The sequence below is a fragment of the Venustampulla echinocandica genome, assembly GCF_003357145.1.
Source record: "Venustampulla echinocandica strain BP 5553 chromosome Unknown scaffold_5, whole genome shotgun sequence".
In the NCBI taxonomy this organism is placed as follows: domain Eukaryota; kingdom Fungi; phylum Ascomycota; class Leotiomycetes; order Helotiales; family Pleuroascaceae; genus Venustampulla; species Venustampulla echinocandica.
In genome coordinates this window covers 1,579,940-1,600,341 of record NW_022474210.1, presented here as the reverse complement: position 1 = coordinate 1,600,341, position 20,402 = coordinate 1,579,940, and the positions used below count along the sequence as shown (strand labels likewise).

General features: G+C 48.2%; 7 protein-coding genes across 7 annotated transcripts; 2 read left to right on the top strand and 5 right to left on the bottom strand.

Annotated features, from left to right (window-relative positions):
• Nucleotides 1-62: 62 nt before the first annotated feature.
• On the top strand, nt 63-2,483 carry BP5553_07423 (uncharacterized protein; the record flags this gene model as incomplete). The annotated part of the gene is made up of 1 exon (XM_032016046.1): nt 63-2,483. One exon carries the CDS (start codon nt 63-65, stop codon nt 2,481-2,483), a length of 2,421 nt encoding a protein of 806 aa, XP_031868315.1.
• A 4,482-nt stretch (nt 2,484-6,965) lies between these two features.
• BP5553_07422 (uncharacterized protein) lies at nt 6,966-8,984 on the top strand (the record flags this gene model as incomplete). Its single annotated transcript, XM_032016045.1, has 5 exons — nt 6,966-7,615; nt 7,663-7,729; nt 7,776-7,900; nt 8,240-8,397; nt 8,446-8,984. 5 exons carry the CDS (start codon nt 6,966-6,968, stop codon nt 8,982-8,984), a joined length of 1,539 nt encoding a protein of 512 aa, XP_031868314.1.
• A 241-nt stretch (nt 8,985-9,225) lies between these two features.
• Nucleotides 9,226-9,561, bottom strand: BP5553_07421 (uncharacterized protein; the record flags this gene model as incomplete). The annotated part of the gene is made up of 1 exon (XM_032016044.1): nt 9,226-9,561. One exon carries the CDS (start codon nt 9,559-9,561, stop codon nt 9,226-9,228), a length of 336 nt encoding a protein of 111 aa, XP_031868313.1.
• Nucleotides 9,562-11,042: 1,481 nt separating this feature from the next.
• BP5553_07420 (Uncharacterized protein) lies at nt 11,043-13,119 on the bottom strand (the record flags this gene model as incomplete). The annotated part of the gene is made up of 9 exons (XM_032016043.1): nt 11,043-11,274; nt 11,428-11,494; nt 11,556-11,958; nt 12,010-12,107; nt 12,156-12,251; nt 12,304-12,461; nt 12,512-12,721; nt 12,774-12,781; nt 12,841-13,119. 9 exons carry the CDS (start codon nt 13,117-13,119, stop codon nt 11,043-11,045), a joined length of 1,551 nt encoding a protein of 516 aa, XP_031868312.1.
• Nucleotides 13,120-14,196: 1,077 nt separating this feature from the next.
• On the bottom strand, nt 14,197-15,207 carry BP5553_07419 (Metallo-beta-lactamase superfamily protein; the record flags this gene model as incomplete). Its single annotated transcript, XM_032016042.1, has 3 exons — nt 14,197-14,805; nt 14,864-15,018; nt 15,069-15,207. 3 exons carry the CDS (start codon nt 15,205-15,207, stop codon nt 14,197-14,199), a joined length of 903 nt encoding a protein of 300 aa, XP_031868311.1.
• Nucleotides 15,208-16,067: 860 nt separating this feature from the next.
• On the bottom strand, nt 16,068-17,207 carry BP5553_07418 (Uncharacterized protein; the record flags this gene model as incomplete). Its single annotated transcript, XM_032016041.1, has 6 exons — nt 16,068-16,356; nt 16,411-16,537; nt 16,589-16,609; nt 16,665-16,830; nt 16,891-17,082; nt 17,139-17,207. 6 exons carry the CDS (start codon nt 17,205-17,207, stop codon nt 16,068-16,070), a joined length of 864 nt encoding a protein of 287 aa, XP_031868310.1.
• A 1,034-nt stretch (nt 17,208-18,241) lies between these two features.
• Nucleotides 18,242-19,996, bottom strand: BP5553_07417 (Uncharacterized protein; the record flags this gene model as incomplete). The annotated part of the gene is made up of 1 exon (XM_032016040.1): nt 18,242-19,996. One exon carries the CDS (start codon nt 19,994-19,996, stop codon nt 18,242-18,244), a length of 1,755 nt encoding a protein of 584 aa, XP_031868309.1.
• Nucleotides 19,997-20,402: the final 406 nt, after the last annotated feature.

The following is a 20,402-nucleotide window of genomic DNA, read 5'->3' as shown; positions in this document are numbered from 1 at the left end:
TGATCTCTAAAGGTTTCCTCATATCTCATACCCAGATTTTCAACTCAATTCCACACTCCGCAATGTCGTCGCAGATATACTCTCGTTACATACCTCCAGCAAAGCAACCAAAGGCCCCCGCGACAATACCAGACATAGTGCAAAAGCCGATACCAGAACCCCCGGTCAATGCGAAGCTCCAGCCTCTCCCAACTCGAAATGATGCTTCCGCAACCTATGCACGATATGTGCCGCCTTCAAAATTCAAATCCCCAGCTGTTTCTATGAGGCCCGTTGCGCCGATTATAGAACCCTCTCCATCTCCCTCGGGGTCAAAAAGGAGTGGGGAAGGGCTGGGAGATGCTACAGATCAACCAAGGTCGAAGAGACCAAAGAAGGCGAAGAATGGAGATGCAGCACCCAAATTTGACTCGGGGCCTACCGCAACTAGTGATGATGTAGATTTGATGGGAAGGCTGGCAAGACCAAATAAACAAAGCGAAGAAGCTAGGCAGTGTCGAAACGTTGCCCCCGGCGGTGATCAACATATACCAATTCCAGAGGAGGCGGAGGCGGAGGATGCGAGGCATAATAAATTGATGCGAAAACGCGAGAAGTCTCTGAAAAAAGCTGAAAGAATGGCAAAGAATGCGGCTGCAGAGCCTGCGCCCGAATCATTGGAGGACATACTACAAGATGAAGGGCCATTACAAGATCTGGTACCTCTACCTCAGCCCGACCCTATTCCCGAACCTCCAACATTGAATATCCCGTCGTCCTTGCCTACCTGGCTGGCGTCACCGATACGAGTCCTGCCCACTGCAACAGCACAATTCTCGGATCTGGGTGTTCCGCAAGATGCTACCGATATGCTCGTGTCGAAAGGATTCCACGAGGCCTTTGCTGTGCAGGCCGCAACCCTACCACTTCTTCTGCCTGGACAAGCCCAGAAGCCAGGCGACGTTCTTATTTCAGCCGCGACTGGTTCAGGGAAGACTCTAGCCTATGTCTTGCCTATGGTTGAGGAGCTCAGTAGAAACGCCATCGCGAAGCTCCGAGCCCTAATTATCGTGCCCACTCGGGAACTTGTGATTCAAGCTCGAGATGTGTCGGAATTATGTGCTTCTGCATTTGCTACTGGCTCGAGGAGGCGTGTGAAAATCGGAACCGCTCTAGGAAATGCAAATTTCAAGACGGAGCAGGCTTCGCTGATCGAGCAAAATCTCGCCTTTGATCCGCAAACATACCGAACGGAGCTGGCCCGCCTCAACTCGAAATGGGAGGGCTCGGATCAAGATAGCGATGAGGACGATGAAATGAGTTTTATTGATGCGGTGCCAGGTTCAAGATTACCGGACCATGTTTCGCGCCCAAGCCCAAAGGTTGACATACTTATTTGTACGCCGGGTAGGCTTGTTGAACATCTAAAATCTACACCAGGCTTCTCTCTGCAGCATGTGAACTGGCTTGTAGTAGACGAAGCAGATAAACTCCTCGATCAAAGTTTCCAGCGATGGCTGGATGTTGTGATGCTAGCGCTGCCAGCAGAAAGCCACATTGCTCAACACAGATCAAATCACGTTAGAAAGATCATTCTCAGCGCCACATTGACCAAGGATATTGGTCAATTGAGCGCATTGAAACTCTACAGACCAATCCTGATTGTCCTGGAGGGCTCGTCATCTGAGGAGATCTCTAAACGTGAACAGGATTCACACGCCCACGTTCTCCCGTCGCTGTTAGTTGAGGCTGCAATCAAAGTTGATGAAGAGCCTATAAAACCTTTGTATCTTTTAGAGTTACTAAGGCGGGAAAATCTATTGACCGACACCGCTAGTCCGAAATTATCCCATGGAGACTTTTCTTCGGATTCTTCGTCGGATTCTTCGTCGGGTTCTAATACATCCGATGATATGACGGACGACGAATCAGTGACATCCCGGGACTCCTTGGAAGCCGTCCCAAAACAGGCTGCTCCATCAACCTCCTCGCGAGGCGTCCTAGTCTTCACGAAGTCAAATGAAACAGCGGTCCGCCTTGGTCGCCTTATTGCTCTCCTCGAACCAAATTCCCCTCCTACCATCGCAACTCTCACATCTACAACACGAAGTTCGACAAGACGAGCTGCCTTGAAGGCATTCGGATCTAAAAAGCTCTCAATCCTCATCGCATCGGACCTTGTATCACGTGGTCTTGATCTTCCTGACCTAGCCCATGTTGTGAATTATGATGTTCCGACGAGCGTTGCCAGCTATGTGCACCGTGTGGGCAGGACTGCTCGAGCAGGGAAACCTGGCCATGCGTGGACTTTATTCACGGCTGCTGAGGCATGGTGGTTTTGGAATGAGATTGCTAGATCGTCAGCTGTTGAACGGGCGCCGTCGTCGAAAGTTTTGCGAGTAAACATTAATGCTTCGCAGTTTAATGAGGAACAGAGGGCCAACTATGAGGCGACTTTGGAGGCGCTAAAGCTCGAAGCTATACAGACGTCAAGTTCTAGATAATTTACAAAGCTGTTGCATTCCTATCCCACTTTGACAAAACACCCTCTCCCAGCTCGCCGCGGACGGTTCAACTTATCCTTCCATTCGAGAGTATATTGGACAATTTCTACCTTCTCGTTACCAACGGTATATGATCCGGCGCCCTTGATGGAGACTAATTGTGGGAATTTGTCTGCTTCTCCTGTGCTACCCTTCTGCTGGTATATCTTCTGGCGACCTTCGATGAGCCCGCACCACGTAGACTCTACGCCCAGGGATCATCTGATATGCGAGTTGATATTTACCCCTGGTACTGTACATGGTATTTTCTCGGGCCCCTAAACTCTAAGATGTAATGGTATTGATCCATAACCGACTCTTTGATCATCAAGAACCGAGGTCCGTTTCTCCCAGCGTCGAATGTGCCCTAGAGGCACTCGGATGCTATGAAATTGCTAGGCTCTATCTCTTCGTCAACGACTGTTTGTCTCCCACGCGCTAGATCACCTTTGTACCCTGTGGCTTGAGTTAATTACGTCATGAAATAATGCTACCAAGGAGATCCTTAAGTGTTTATAGGTGAAGCTCTCTGTGTTTACAGCTTCAGCAAAGTCTCGCTTCAAGAGCGCCAATCTACCCCAGTCCAGGTGCTTCGAGCAAATGTCGCGCCGACTCCATTTCGGATGCGGAAATAAGTAGCTGAGGCTGACGACCAGACAGCGCAACTGAGGCCTCCATGTGTATGCTTGGCATTTGTTTGTATGTGCTTCTTGACAAGTAGAAGGCGAGAGGAGAGAAACCCCTGTCTATATTCAATGAGCGAAGTGCAGGCAGTAGGAAATGGGAAATGGGAAATACCATATCACTTCCAGCACGTTTAGAAATACGATTCAAATGTGTTTTAGGGAGTATGTCAATTGATCTGCTGCTATTCTCTCGAAGTGGCCCAACCACATTTAACCGGAAAGGCTCCTGCGGGTTTCGGGGATCGTGGATTTCGGCATAACACGTCTGTAATTCAATCTCTAGTCGACTTCAGCACTCGGGCTCTTGCTTTTCGCAGGGTTGTCATTTGCATGATCAACTTGTGTTTCTTAAGGCTCGGCCTCCAACGAAGAACTCCCAGGTTGCTCCTGGTTCCGTACTCGCATGGCTTTGCGCCTGCAGCTCAACACCCACTGTTTCTTCGGCGCGAGAGTTTTAGAGTCTCGTGTGATTGTACTTCGTGGCATGTTGATATGTTATCGTTGCACCGCGTGTTATGTAAAGGTGCTTGTGATGGAGAAGCAAGGTGTGCTGATTTGAAAATTGAGACCGTTGTTACTCTACGCGGCCGGAGTCTATTTCAAAGTTCACTCATCCGCGTACTCGAGTAGAAAGGAAAGGAAATCGGCAGCTATTTTCTGATGCCACTAATTTACAAGCCGACCTCCCAGCTGCAAAAACCACATTCTACTTCTTCTGAACAGCAGGCTTTCTTGGGTGAGCTCACGGCTCGGTTCACCGTTGAAGACCGCATCGGCATATCATTGATGATCCGCTCGCTCGGCTCATAACCTTACTAGAGCTGTCGAGTAGCCGTCTTCAATAGCCATGTTAGCGCCGAACGGGTGACTTTGGGTTTCTCTGCATATCTCATATCCCGTGGAGCCCAAGGCTAAGCCTCATAAAAATGTAAGTCCATCGAAGACTTTATCATCGTTACTACTTCGGCTTGGTAGCACGATCCAGCCGCCACAGCAAAATGGCTTCTTCTTTCAAAGTACCATAGGTATATACTTGGTAGGCAGATAGGTAGTCCGTCTCAGATATTCCATCTAATCCCACCTTAGTCACCGTGTAAATATTTCTTGGCCCCGCCTAGAAATCCGGCGCCCAATATCCCATAAAGTTAATATATCAACCCCGGATTCTCCACGAACTTCTCCACAATTCTCAAGTCGACACCACCAAACCTCTACTCAGCCCCAGCTCCCTTTCATAAGATACCAACAAGCACTCAAGAAAACCGCCTTGAATCTATCGTAAACCAAGGGCGGAGTCATCCTCGGAGTCAGGATGGTGAAAAAAGACTGTCAGAAGCTCAGCTTATTCAACTTTGCAGTAAGTAAACTCTCCTGCCCACATTGGCGAGTTATATCACAACTTACAAGTCGCTAAATTGAATTGGGAATAGATTGTTTGAGCCCTCTGCCTAGGAAGTCTGACATATGGATATACTTTCAGCATCGTGTCCACCACGCTCGGTCAGCCAGGCTTTTTCAAGTACTTTGGCCTTACTCAGGACCCCGAAGATGCAGAACTGTTTGCTTATACCAATCGCGTCATTGGAGCTATGAACGCCTGCATTTCAGGAGGCGGTTTTTTGGGGGCCATCTTCATAGGTTGGGCCTGCGATTATCTGGGAAGGAAGAAAATTCTTCTAGTAGCAACGCCAATTGCAGTCGTTGGGGGTGCTTTTCAGGGCAGCGCAGCCCATATTGCCATGTTCTTGGTTGGAGAGACGGCTTCTTGGTGGCTTTGCTGTTGGTATGTACCTACGGAGACTCTCCTGTTGTTATAAGTTCTAACGAATTATCGGGTATTTTGGTTGTGCTTGTCCCACGATTTCAATCTGAGATAGCTCCACCCAGCTCTCGTAGATTCTTAGTATCGTAGCATAGTAAGAAACCCCGCTCTATTCCACTTGTTAATACTACTTGTTACACTTGAAAGCAAGATTGCTATACCTCACTAAATCTATACATTTATCCTCTCTAGTCTTAATCCCATTCGATACAGAATACTAAGGTATACCCGCTTATAAACTTATCGAGCTCATATATAACATATCAGCTTCCGATAATTCAAGTAATCGGACTTTAATACAACTTCCGCGCAGCTGCTTGCCTAGGATTGTAGATTCTTGCTCAATAATATCTACTTGTACATGATCCCCCCTATTAGCACCTATCTCTACTAGTATATTATAGCCGTGCTGACAAGGTACTTCTCGGATAATAATATCGCGAAAAGTAATAAGAAGGATCCCTAGACATCGCTGTCGATTCATATTATCTTTATGATTTGGAGTAGCTTCAACGTGGGTTATACAACCCCGTTGGTCGCAAGGATGAGAAATACTCCCACCGCGCCCGCAATCTAGTGGGAGAGGTATAAGCTCCCGTAAAGGAGAAGCATTATACGCTATATGGTGTACCTGAACTTTCCATTGCCTTTTTCCCCCGAGGAGATTTATTAAAGCTTCCCAGGCCCCGCTAGGTAAAGTAGCTTTAAGTTTTCCGCCGACAGAGTTAGGCCCAGCAGTTACATCTACTTGCCATCTAGGATGGCTTGTAGAGTTCGCGGCAGTAGCTATAACTTCACAAGTAGACCATAAAGTATACCAAGTACCATCGCGCCCACTAGTACAAGGGGAAGCTGCCAAAGTCGCAAGCTTTTCTCGCTCCGGATCCGGTACTTGGGATATAAAAGTCAGTTTTAAACTTGATTTCATCAGGTTATAAACAGCTTGGGCGGTCGGAAGTGATAGCGAGCGTAGCCATTCTATAATAAGTTAGGTTATTAGTCGAGATCCCAAGCCTACTACGCCCGACTAATCTAGATTTTATCGTACCTAAGGTCTCGCGATGCTCCATATCCCCTTTATCGCCCTCGATCAATACCCCGTCGTAATCTTCCGTACCGGCCTGGATATTTACTAACGACTCGGAACGTCCCACTAACCGCCGCCTCTTCGACATTGCGGAAATGCTTGGGACAGAACCTGTGACGAATTGGGCGAGAATTACTTCGTACTCGAGTAGGGCGCATACAGGTTCACAAGAATTGGCTGCTAGGTAGAGTACCTGTAGTTAATATCCCTTTAGAGACTCGGTAAAGCGCCTTGCATACAGCTCAGGGGCCGTGTCTCTCTCCCACGGCCCGTTTCCAACTTTCATATTACTAACGACTACAAGGCCAACCATCTCCAATTCGCCATCCAAATCCCCCGTTCTCATGGATCCAGAGTCCGGTATCCCACCAGCCAGGCAACACAAGCATACACATACAAAAACGAACCGCTCCTCGGCGGGCGAAAGTCGCGTGTCGCCATTGTATTCGCGTCGGGTCTCAAGTGCGACGTCTCCCAGTCCCAGCCATGTCGGAATTGCAAAGCTCGCGGCGCGACTTGTGCAGTAGTTGAGTCTCGGCGCGGAAAGTAGGAACCCCTTGTCAATGCTATAGTAGCCAACTCTAACCGCGCTTTAGATATCCGGGGACGCGGACAAACGGTCATGCTTCTGCTGACATTGGGACTGGGGCCGTAAACGAAAACCCCCAGTTCAATATATCGCCCCTGGCGCGCTCGACATCCATTGTCGACCTGCCCCAGCCGGGAACAACAGCCATCCCCAGAGCGACACTCGTTCTGCGGCAATTCATGGTAGCCCAGGCCACGGAGTAGACCCGGGGGAAGAGAGGTCGCAGGTTGAGGAAGGATGCGAGATGCTATTTGCGAGAATGGCAGACGCGAGCCCGGAGCAGCAAACATCCGAGGCATATCGAGAGAGCGGGCGTACATTTTATCTTGGGGAAGCGTTTAGTCTTGCCTTTGTAGTTAAGACCGTCTGCTCCCCGTCCGGTGACAACACCGAGGCTAGAGTGCACTATCCCATTCCTAAGTCGGTAGATGACACCGCCCGCAACGTCTCCCACCAGAAATCCCTAATACCTGAGGAGCTAACCCTTTTGCGGGCGAAAGGGGCTTATGATCTCCCTCCAAAGGATGTTAGTGAAAAGCTCATTCTGGCCTTCTTCGAAAGTTTTCATCCTGCATACCAGGTGTTTGATCGAGGAGAGATAGCGGCGTTGTACGAGCAAGGCCGTTTGTCATTCCTTGTCCTCCAAACAATATACTTCATTGCCTCCACAGTCTGCAACAACGATCTTCTCCGCGCGGCTCGTTTTAACAACCGCAGCCAGGCTCAAACAACATTCTATCTTCGAGCAAAATCGCTGTACGATTTTGACCAAGAGCGAGACAAGGTCAGGCTTACCGCGGTATTATTTTTGTTTGGATTCTGGTGGCAAGGTCCGGAGGATCAGAAAGATACATGGCATTGGCTAGGCGCTGCTATCAGCCTGGCACAGACTCTAGGGATGCATCGCTCGTGTGTCTCGTTCGACAGCCCTTGAAGCCTCGCTGACCGTACTATAGTACAGTCAGGTCTGGACTGAGCCCTACCCATCGGTCACTTTGGAAGCGGATATGGTGGTCGATATATGTATGCCCACCAATGAATATCCAATACATCATGCTAAGAGTTCTAGGTGCGCGACCGACACACTGCAGCCGCTCTCGGATGGCCCGCGCGAATACAGGACGAGGATTGTGATGTTGAACCACTTGAGCTACTGGATTTTGCACCGAGGAGACGAATTGCCCGCACATATTTGTGCCTCCAAGTTGCTACCACACGCTATATGGGATCGAGATGTCAAATCTTGCAATCTTATGTACATCCCCCACTTAGCAGACCACCTCGAGAAGGCTGACCATATTGCAGTAGGGAAGGTTCTTAAATAGAATTTTCGGCATCCCGACGCAGCACTTCCCAAGATTCAGAAAGCCTTATAGACGAACTCAACTGCTGGCGTCATCAAATACCTCCTAGTCTAGCTTGCGGCGAATTAGATAGCACACTCGGTGCACCGTTTTGGGCGCGCATGTTATATGCAAGTTTTAAGTATGCGACCAGTGATTCACCAATGAGACACTGCTAACATATATACAGTAATTGTCAAATACTTCTTCATCGCCCCAGGGCCATCAGTGTCGAATCACCAACTGCCATAAAACGGACTCCATCGCAAGAGTCGCCACTGACGCTACAACCCGGATCGCAGAGGATCTGTTATCAGCTGGGACGCTCAGACACAGCCAACTTCATCTGTAAGTGTTTCCCTGATACCGCGCTGATTTAAGGCTAATTTTAATCAGGGTACCTGCCCTTTTTGCTGCCCTTTCTGTCCACTCAATCGTTATCCGACCAAAGGATCCGACCAAAGGATCCTATCCGAAGCCAGCTTGCCGAAAACAAATCCCGACAGTGCATGCTGGCTCTCAGCGAGCTGTTCAAATCATGGCCCGTAGGCGGATGGATCCTGCAACTCTTCATCAACCTGCTAAAACGACTCACTGGCCGCGATTTCGGCTTCCAGACTAGCGCTAATTCTGGAGCTCCAAGACAAGGAAATTCAAAACAAAGTCTACCTACTGCACAGCATGGCCCAGACCAAAGCAATGGCACTATACCTGGGGGCGTTGATGGGAGCCAGTACGATGGGATAAGGAATTCCCAAACGGCCGAAGATAAACAAAATACGGCATCACCAATAACTCATTATTTTGATGCGCAAACTCAGTGGCCGTTTGGCGACGACCTTCTCCCGTTTGATTTCCTCATGCAGGATGCGTTTTGTGCGATCCCTTTATTCAATGATAATTATTCTATAGACACCAGCCAGACCAACAACTAGCCGCCGGGGGAACAGATCTACCCCTCAGCGTGATCATTGATAGAGTGTTTATGCCCACAAGGCTTGGGTGATGATCCATAAAGGGGGTTTTGGCAAGAAGCATTGCGCGTAAGTCACAATACCATAGTGGAGCTATAGCTCTTCCATTGTCGAACTCTACCATGATCGACTCACGTTTGTTATCTACAAAAGCCCATCTACAAAGGTCTATCCAGCCTCTAGCTTGGCCAAATACTATAATCTACATGGCAGCTCTCTCCCCGCGTCGTAGATTTCCACTCACGAAGCTTTCCAAGTCCCGTAGAGCAGTCGACACATTTTCATGGACTTCTTCTGAAAACATTATGTACCCATGAGGGCTGCCAGGGTATATCCGAATGATAGCCTCGCCGCCCGCCATCATCCATTTCACGCTCATATATACCGAGTCATCAAGCATGCAATCTTCCGTACCACAGGTGAAAAATACTAGAGGGAGGTTCACCCCATCGAAATTGGCGAAAAAAGGCGATATTGAAGGTGACGCCGCCTCATCAGCTGTCTTCCCAGGGAGATATGCACCCCGAAAACTTGTCATGATGTCCTCGTCCAGAATGAAAGGCGGGTGTTTGTTGAAATGCCTAGTGCTCGGTAGCCACATAAGGGAATATGTTCCATAATGGACCAATAGCCCTTTGAACTGGAAATTCGAGCACTGTGTGACGGGGGAATGCGATAGATGCAACACAGCCAGCACAGCAAGATTGGCACCCGCGCTCTCTCCACCAACGAACGACAATTTGCATCCATACTCCGCATGTGCATTATCAACGAGCCACTCTGCCACATCGTAGCAGTCGTTGGGTGCTGCTGGAAAGGGATTCTCTGGTGCCACACGATACCCAACTGATATGCACAGCAAACCGCAGCCATCGGCCACTTTTTGCAAGTACAGGTCCGAAGACTCCTCATCATTAAGCACCTATCCACCGCCGTGTATATGCATGAAGACACCTTCACCTTTCAACGTCCGTGGTCTCAGAAGTCGACACGGAATGGATCGACCGGGATCGCGTGATGGGATTGCGAAGCTCTTTGCTTGCGGGAGAAGTACGGGCCCTGGAAGGGGGGAGTGGCCGTCTCGCCGCAATAATCGATATTTATCAGCACCAATCTAAGAAGCGCGGATGTTATTCTTTGATTCATATTCTAGTAGCAGAGTTTCGTCTGGTCATGGCAATCAGACATGCCTGCAGATGTAGGGAAGGATAGAGCCAGGAGACCAACCTCGCACCATTTTGGCACATCTGCCATTATATTCTGAAGTCCGATATTGAATTTGACGTCGTCGGCGAAATAGAAGCTGAGGGAATTTTCTTGTGATTGATTGTTATATCGCTGTGGAGAGCCATTGTGAAGCCCTTTAGATTCGATTTTGGAAATAGAAGTTAGAACCTAGAGTGAGCAACGGACGTGACTGAACCCCCATCTAAATGTTGCGATTTGAATCATACATATTATACTTAGCCTGTAAATGACCAATAAAGTTCCCGTCAAATAGACATGAGTTTGTGACACGGTAGTGGCCCACAGCCGGTGGAGTTTAATGTAATCGGCACGTTTGTTCGGTGTAGTAGCCGACCCACGGGTGAGACGCCGACTCTTCCGATTTATTAGCCACTCCAGTTTGACTGTTGTTCTAAACCATTTGATCAATTCTAGACTTTATAAGAAAAGGGCATCTTTATTCGTCTGGTTAACTCTAAGAGATAGGTATCAAGATATTTTTAGTTCTTATGTAGCTATAGATATTCATGAACGGAGCTCTACATCCCGAAGCAAGTCAGGATGAAAATCTGATCTTCTTGTCTAGATGGATAATTCTAGCGGGATATCGGTACAGTTCAAGCTTTATATTTTATTAAACTCGAAAATACTATACTCAAGGGGAGTCCCAGCTATCGTCGGTGCATCGAAACAATTGTGAGTAGTAAATTTAGCGACTTCACGCTAGTTACGGAACGAAATTGGATACAAGTTTTCCAACAGCATAAATTAAACTATATTGATGTTACTATTTTAATACTTGATGGTCTGGTATCCTTCTTCTGGCGCATTGAAATAGTAGGAAAGATCTCTACCGCTCGCCTCCTTTGAGGAAAACCCGTTACCCAGGTATGCAAAACGGTTCTTGTTAAATCTAGTCCATTGCCAGTCTTCGCATCTCATGCTTTCCAACATGTGAAACCAGTGAATCCGGCTACCGGGATGGAGAGCGACGATCGGCCCATCCTTGGTGCCATTTTTAAACCTATTGCGGGTCAGTAACTGGCGAAAGCATCGCAGTTTATGTGACATATGAATGTTCTTACCATGATCGGCAGTGAGTGTTCCAGGCCGTCCGCTGCATGGAGAGATCGGGATTCTTTGGGTTTGGCATTTATGAATTATGCGAAGAATATACTTGGTTGCATGTTCGATGAAGGGAAGCAAGGATCCATGGCCCACCGGGGAGTTGGGCCCGAGAAACACTGTATGAGACGCTGATTAGGCACCGTGACCAGAATGGCACAGAGAAAACCGGCTACATACTGAAATGGTTTGGCATATTTTCAGCGGCCATGGTAAGATAGGATGATGGTCGTGTTTTCCATTGCTCTGCCAAATTCACACCATTTCGTCCAACAAGCGGGAAACGGGGAGCAAAGGAGATGTCAAAGCCCGTTGCGCAAATGAACACATCCACCTCGAGCACCTCCCCAGACGATAATTTGATGCCTTTGGGAACAATTTCCGAAATCTCTTCAGTCACAACTTTTACATTTGGTTTTATCAGCGCTTCCAAATATCCATTTCCAGGAGTTGGACGCCGACAACCGACTGCAAAATCGGGGATCAGGTGCTTGATGAGACCAGGGTTCGCACCGAGCTTAGCCTTCATCTCGTTGGTTAAGAAGCTTACTGCCTCCTCCTGCTCAACGCTATCTTTTATGATCTGAATGTGTCAATCTCTGGCCATAGCCTTGGGCATCAAGGTAACACTTACAAATTTAAACCGATTATTAAGCTCATTTTCCACCTCTTTCCGGTAGGTGAGATATGCTTCGGGGTTGGTCCTAAAAACATCCTTCTGCTCTTTGGTGACTTGATGGTGTTAGTTTGGCATCAAACCGGAGGATAATCTAACCCTACAGTTAAAATTCGACCCGTTGGGCCCGGCTTTATCTTGTGCGAATCCCGCTGTGATCCATGTTGGTGTCCTGATAAAAGTGACCAGCTCTTGGACTTCTGGGAGCAACTGTTAGCAATCTTGATATATAATAAACATGAAGTTCCTAACCTGGTTGTATCGTAGGAACAATTTGAACGCCTGAAGACCCGCAGCCGAGGACTGCAACTTTCTTGCCTTTCACTGATAGTTTGGGATCCCAGGCGGCACTGTGGACGAGCTCGCCATGGAAAGAATGGATTCCAGGGATGTCAGGCCATTTCCAATTACTACGCAGTGATTAGATGCGTGATGACTACGGGTTTTATTTGTGACATACTTGAGTACACCGGAACCATTGATCAGAAAGTGGCACCAGTCCTTGAAAATCTTTCCGGAGGATAGTTCCTCAACGTCAAGATTCCACACGCCTTCATCTTCATCCCAAGTAGCTCCTACAATCTTGTGACTCAACTTGATATACTTGTACAACTCGTACTTCTTGGCGACGTTGCGAAAGTATTCCAAAATTTCCGGCGCAGGAGAGTAGCTACGGACCGCTGTTAGTGCTATCTTTCAGGGGCTAGTTTGATGGAACTTACAAGCAATTCTACTCTGGATTGGGTTCCTACGTGAATTGGTAATTGTGTGAGGGGATGTCACACGCACAACCTGGATATCTGATCGATGTGAGCTCATGCCCGACAGTCCAGGTTCTCCGGATCCTAACCTGTTCTCAAACCACGTCCCTCCCACGTCAGAGTTCTTTTCGTAGATGACATGCTCAAAATTCTGCATGTGTAATTCCAATTGGCGGGCCATGTTCAATCCAGCAGCTCCAGCCCCGATCGTCACAATGCGTAAATGGCGAGGGTCACCAAGTACGTGCTCCTCGACCAGATAATCAGCATGCCCATTTGCGAGCCCATTGTTTCCTTGGTGCCCCATGTTATCCGCAGTATAGATGCTGCACTGTGTACCTTACTATGCCAGGCGAAGGAGGATGAACCCAAGAGTATATCGTCGATCGGGAGGTTAAGAATTAACGCAGCGACAGGAAGTCACAGGACGGGACGACTTACTTCTTAATCGAATCGCCATTGACTGGGCTGGAAGCGCCACATAGTTCTCGCAAACGCTACAGCTCTCGATATGAATGGTAAGCATGAGGCATATCGGTACTCGAGTACGCCTCGGGTCAATCCAGTATTTGGTGCTCCGGTGTCGGATACATCAGCTTGGTAAATAGTCGGCATCCCAAAGCTTAGCTCGCTCGTCGTTATCCACTCATGTTGCTAATGCTGCGGGAGTACTCGTAGTGTCGTTCCTGAATGTCGATACTTCGTACTTCGTAGGCGGAGTGGAGTTGTGTAGCTAAGACACCGAGTCGAGACGTCGATGTCAGGTTACGATTACTCGTAGCGTATGAATACTCCTCGCACCGGAACACAGGATGCGGCGAGGTGCACAGGCATTACATAGGATAGGCCTATGTTGTACGTTCGTACCGTAACTTCCTCTATTCAACAATAGCATTATAACAAAGGTAGGATATTTGGTCAACTGGCCGTGGTAATTAGGGTTGAACGGCATGGCTGGTGTCCCAGTTTGGTTACCCGCGGCGCCAAGTCAGACAGGTGTGTGGGACCCGACCCGACCCCAGGCTGCGGCTCCAGGGCATATGGCCCTGGAGGCATTCTCTGTAACGGTGCCTACAGTTGGTGCGCTACAGTGGCTGCCCCAGTGTATCAAGGCGCGGGGATGAGAAGGGTATATAAGAGCGTACTCGTGGAGGAGGAGATGTTCTAAACACCTCCACAGCAATCTAACGTTTGAGAGCCCACCTAGCACAGTGATTATTATTTCCAGTGCAAGTGCAATGTTCTGCAGTTATGCTTCACCTTGGCATGGTCCAGTTATCTGCTACTCGTCGAAATAGGGCCACAGTCACACGTTGACAAGTCATCAAGCATGCTAATCATATAATTATATAGTAACACTACTGCTAATCCCTGAACGGAAAAATTATTGGAAATCTGTTTTGACTTTGATTATTTCCAAGTAAACGTCCATGTCGTGCCCGAAAACCAGTGTGGCATGGAATTGAGCTTGCAGGTTCTTAATCATCCCATTACTCCGGCACCATTGCGTGTGATCCCTTGCCAGCCAACCCTGAGGGTGCGATTCTGTGAAGTTCTCCTTGATATGGTACTGATCAGTGGTGAAGATAAAGGTACCATCCTGTTGCAAATTTATTTGCATGGCGCATAGACCGGGTGTATGTCCTGGCGGGTGATGAAGAGTGATGCCTTGGTAAAGCTCATAGTGGGACTCCGTGAAGGTCTGCCAGTTCAGCTTCTCCAAATCCATGTAGTTACCAAGGTACACTCCGAGATCTGCTTTGGTGGCAACGGCCCAACATGCATGCTTGAACTCCTCTTCGTGGGTGATAATTGGCACGCCGGTGTCGACAAAGTGCTCCAGACCCCCAGCGTGGTCGAGATGTAAATGGCCCATGATCACGGCTTTCACATCCTTAATGTCATTGCCGGTGGACTTAATGGCGGCGGGAAGCTTGTGTTCTTCATTGTAAACGGTGCGAGGAAATAAATCTGTTGCAGGAAAGCCCCATTTCTAGTGAAAGGCATATGTTAGGTAATATTACGCAATGGAACCATTTCCTGCTACTCACAATGTCGACATTTTCGGCGCAACCCGTCTCAAATAAAATGAGACCCGCTTGTGGGTGTTGTATTAACACCGCCATAACAACAAGATCGCGCTGTTTGTTCTCCGGGTTTTTATTGCCGCCTGTGCTAGTGTTGCCGGCTCTTACTGAGTAACGTCCTACTCCAGGAGTTAGATGAATCATGAATATCAAATAAGTTCAACGGAACCAGTGATTGCATACCACCCTTCATCAATTGTCAGTGTTCCCAGATTCAATATCCACATCTTTGTGCCAGGGGGACACATATAGACGGGGACTTTGGCATTAGCTAGGAGGTCTGTCATTGTGCGTTGTGAGTTGGCCATTCTGAATGATGTGATACGTGCTTGGAGTACCCTTGTTTGTTTGCGATTATTTTGAATAGTAAATCTAGGGAATGATCTGTCTTATATTTCCAGGGCACTCTTAAGCACTCTCTTCTATTAAAGCCTACTTGTCTAGAGGCCTATTTGCCAGCCCAGAAAGACGGTATCACCTCTGAGACTAATCTGCAATGCGCACTAGCGTTGTTGATTCAGTCTTGGGATGTACGGGGTTGTAAAACGGCCCTCAGTTAGCTACTCGGCTATGATTTGGAAGGTACTAGGTTCCAGCTAATTCTTTCGGCGTCGATCTTCTCGTTGCCATTTCAGCGTTTGGAGTTAAACATGAAGTGGGAAGAAGCCGTCTCAGGCGAAACAGTATGTACATACAGCACCGAGTCCGAGTCCTAGGCCAGAGGGGTAGAGCACATTATGTCTTAGCCGAACCGATAATTGCTGGAGGAATCTAGAATGGATACCTCCTGGCCGACTTTAGGTACCTTACCTAGGTAGGTATAACCACTACAGCTCCAGTCGCTAGAATACAATTAGTACCAAGCCCATATCCTGACTGAATAAACATGAATCACACGATATTGCTAAATTTCCATCAAACTGTACCTACGGTGACTACTAATCAAAGAGGACATTAAACGTCTCTTCTTAACTGTAATTATGCTTGCCAAGTCTGGCGTATGAAGATAGTGTGAGCTGGTTGAGTAATGAATAATTTGAGCGGTTTAGAAAAAGATCTCAATATTGGAAAGCGTGAGTTCGAAGGCAATATCAGTATCAGCTAGGCATATCATATCATCGGGATCGTTTCCCAGTCAATAGATCAATAGATCGGCTGGATATTTTGGCTACTTATGATTGCTGTAATCGTAAAATCCAGATCCAGACTTGACCCCCAACTTATTTCTGACAATCATCTTCTCGAGTAATTCCGTCGCCTCTTTCGGCAAGCCCGGTCGAATCTCGCAATAATGCTTCTCGATATCATATACGACGTCAAGACCGACGATATCCATCTGCTCACACGGACCTTTGGGGGACTTCAAAACATCTTTGAAAATGGCGTCTAATTCCTGAGGGTTAGCAACCCCTTCTGCCAAAACAAGAAGTGATTCACGCTTGATCGCGGCCCAAATCCTAAGCGTTTTAGTTAGCCACGTTAGATACCGGTAAGGGAACTGGGGGCGATACCGGTTGTAAATATATCCAGTGGATGAACTTCGGACGTGAAAGGGTTGGAAACCATGACTTCGGCATTCCTCCATCAATAACGGGATAATATCAGACCTAGTACTGCCTGATCCCATTACCTCGATCGCTATTGTGACAAAAATTAGATTGTGCTGGTCAGTGTACGGCGGATACTCACCAGACGTTTCGGGTGGCCAGTCTGTAAAATCTCATTTAGAACAGCGTCCGCAACACCTCATATGGGGTTGACTTACACGAGTGAAGACTCACGCATCGTTCGGGATGCCGAAGATTCAGATCTTGCAAGATCTCGGAAATTGTGTAGCTACTGGAGTTTGAAGCAATAATCGTGCCTGATTGCGCGATGGCGTCAAGTTCACCGATCAACCTCTTTTTTAACGCCAGAGATTCGGGAACACACTATGAGCATATTAATGTCGAGCCTTGTACAAAAACCAAACAAACAGAGCGAGATCCTACCTCAACAATCAGCCATGAATTGGCGATGCTCTTGATAAGACCGAGCGAGGGGAATGTAACGATATTCCCGAAAGGCGTTAACGTACTCGCAACAGGCCAGTCACGTCGTAACTTCTGGATTTCGTTGACAGCATCTTGGAGTCGCTTCTCATTTTGATCAACCAAGTGAACTGGGCGGCCCAATTTTGACCACTGGTTTTGTTACTTAAAGCCAGTGATAGCACCAAGTCTCAGGTGGGACGGCTTACCATGAATGCGAGTCGAGTCCCCTGTGTTCCAGCACCGACAAGGGTAACAACTTTGACGAAGGGGGCCATTTTCGCAGCAAAACTTGATTCATACTAGGTATGGGTGAACATAAGAAGCAGATAAGAGTCGATAAGAGTCGCCAAAAAGGGTCATTTATGTCGAATGTAGGCATTGGCTTAAGGGTTTGCTAGCTTGTAAAGCGGGAAAACAATAGCACTCGAGTAACCGATGCAAATGCGCGGACGTAATCTAGGTATGTACTTGTACGAGTATTTCGTCCACGAGTAGCCGGTCGCAGAGCTACTCGTCATTTGCCGGGCGTCAAGTACACCTTCCATTGCAAGAGTCTTGTCCACCTCCCTTTCTAGCATGAAGCGATACGTGTAACTTCATAGATCGAGTTGGACCCGAAATATGATTTATCCGGAGGAGCATACCCTCTCAGCGCCACAGATGTCACATGTTGGGGGCAAAAAAGCGCTGGGGAGCACTCCTAAATAGATGAGTTCGCTTCCCCTTCCCCCTTCCCCTTCAACGACAAACAATCCGCCCGGATATCCCCCGCTGGTATTGACCATCAAGGAGCAAGTGTCGCCTCCCTACCGACAAGCCATCTGCCGTTCATCGAAAGGATTGCGGGCTATCACCTCTTGTTAATGAATGGCTTCCGACGGAAACGTCAGCATCCGCCACCAAGTCTTATTGTGCTTATTTACGGTAAGACTTGAGAAAAACGGCCACCGTTTACTGAAGCCCTTATCTTTCTACAGGAGGGCAGCTACAGTTATTCTGCTCGGCCCGGATACAGATGGCACCTGTACTCAAGAAGCCTCAATTGATTGCGAGACAAAGCTACAAAGCCCTAAACGCGTTGATAGACTCGCAAAGTGGCAGTCACAATAAGAGCATGCGTGTTTCATAGTGCATATATATTTGTCCATATATTTTATTACGTCGGCATATTACATGCTACTCAAGTGACACTGCTATCAATTTCAAACGACAAGTTCCCCAAACATATCGTTGATGGCTTGGACCCCACGCAATGCGCTCTTGACTTCGCTGCTAGGCAGTGTATTAATCTGATAGATATTACGATAATTCAAGCTGCGATTTTCCATATAGTATTCGTATCCGCTCTATTTCTAACTTTGTAGGCCTTGTCATTCATGCGCATCTGCACCGTCCAATGCATCTTCGGCTCTTCCTCCTGGATGGCTCGGAATCTGCCCATATTCATTCTCAACACCTTCTCCCACTCTTCTGACTTTTTTTTCAACACGCGCACTTTGACGGGCCAAAATTCAAGGGCCCACCACCCCTTGGCTAGTTCTAGCTGGTCATTGATGGGCGCCATGGCATCGAAGTGGTCTTCTACCTGTTCTGGTAGCAAGTCGATCTGGAACTGACGCCTTCCGTCCTGGTTGAATATATCAGTGCCGACATGGTCCTCTATGCCGCCATCGTCGCTCCCCCTCCTCAATTCTCGGTCCACGCCTAGCGCAGTCGATCGTCGCCGGAGAGGGGGTAGAGCTTCAGCTTCGTACTGCTCCACCATATCTGGAGAGGGCCCGACAAGTGGCTTCTTTCGCGGTATGTAGACAGGCCAGACGGTCGGGACGTCGATTCCTGTCTCTGCCAAAGCGGCCGTGCCAAATAGTATACCAGTATTACACTCAAAACACTGCCGGATCATCCATCGGAGAGGGATTCGCGAGAGCATATGACGCTCATCGTTGCGTACTGCTCCTCCTCCTACATCGGCGTGGGCACCAGCGAACCAGACTTCCAAGACATCGGTCACGAGATGTTCGTGTATCGACTGGTCATCTTTGTCGAATTCCGACTCAAGTTTCTTCTGCTCTCTATCCTTCTCGGTCTTCTTGAGTAGCGAGGTGGCGGTCGAGGATCCGCTTTCAACTACACCATCCCCTCCGCTGCTTGGTTTCCGGCCAAAGCAAGAGCTGAACATCCGGCCGACTCGACTAAGCTGTATGTCATTTTCGGCTTTGACCTTGGCTTTGGGGGCGTTATCAATCGTGTTTCGAGCCTTGGTGTTTGGTTCCTGATGCTGCCATTGACAGACTTTGAATTTGGCCCTGTGCTCGTCTAGAGCCATGGCATGTCTGAAATAGTGGATAGTGTTTGTTGGGGTCTTGCTAAATGGTAGCATTCTCGGGATGAAGCCCACACTAGCCACGCAGTCCCAGACACCAACAAAATACACAAGAACATTGGTGCAGAAGGTTCTTTTGAACTCGGCGCTCAGCTTCCAACCTTCCGGCGTGTCATTCTTGTAAAAGCTATACGCGAAGGAAACCTGTGCACTGTTGTGGGCTGGCAGGAGGCCGACCTTGTGAAGCATACCGGCCAGGCAACGCACAGTATATGATCCTCTCGAGAAGCCCAGGAGACAGATCTTATCCCCTTCGCGATAATTTTGCATAAGGAAGCGGTATGCGTCTTTTACATGTATCCCGAGGCCACTACCTACTGCCATGTCAACGACGGCGGATATCCCATTCTTCAGTCCGTGCCCATCGTATGTACCGATGCCGGATTGATAGTATGTGAGTTGAGACGGGTCATCCTTTTTCAAACATGCCACGAAGTTGACCACATTGCTGTTGTCGTTATCGAATTGGTCGCCTGTGCCATCGAGACAGATAACGAGAGAGCGACCACCGGCAGATGAAGAGCGGGAGTCTTGGATGGCTCGAATCGTCATCGGAAACTGAGGTAGCTGTTCTTCTGGCTCTGGCAATAATGTTGAATCGCCGCACGAACCTTCCTCGACGCAAGATTGAGTCGGGTACCACTTCCGCTTCCACGGTTCTTCTAATACGTGGTTGCTCATTATAACCCGACCGATGAGACTTTGTTCAAATGGATAAAATGGATTGTACGACCGAGGACCTATAGCTTAGCTAGGGATGGGAATGTTGAAGAGGAGGGTTGCTGCTAGGACGAACAAACAATGCTATCCTGGTTGGATGGCTGTTCAGCTAGAAGAAGTGAGGATATCAGCTCAGGAATCCACAGCACTCCATCGACTATCAGCGGGAAGTGCTTAATATTGCCGTACGGTGACGGCCTCTATTGGCATGCTGCATGCTGCATGCGCTACTCGCACCTTGAGACGGCATAATAGTGATCTGTGCGACGTGATAGACTGTCACCTTATTTTATGACACTTTATTTGGTCTCTCCTTGCCGATCTACTTGTGGTCGCATTTATAATTGCTTTTATTGGAGGTAGGATA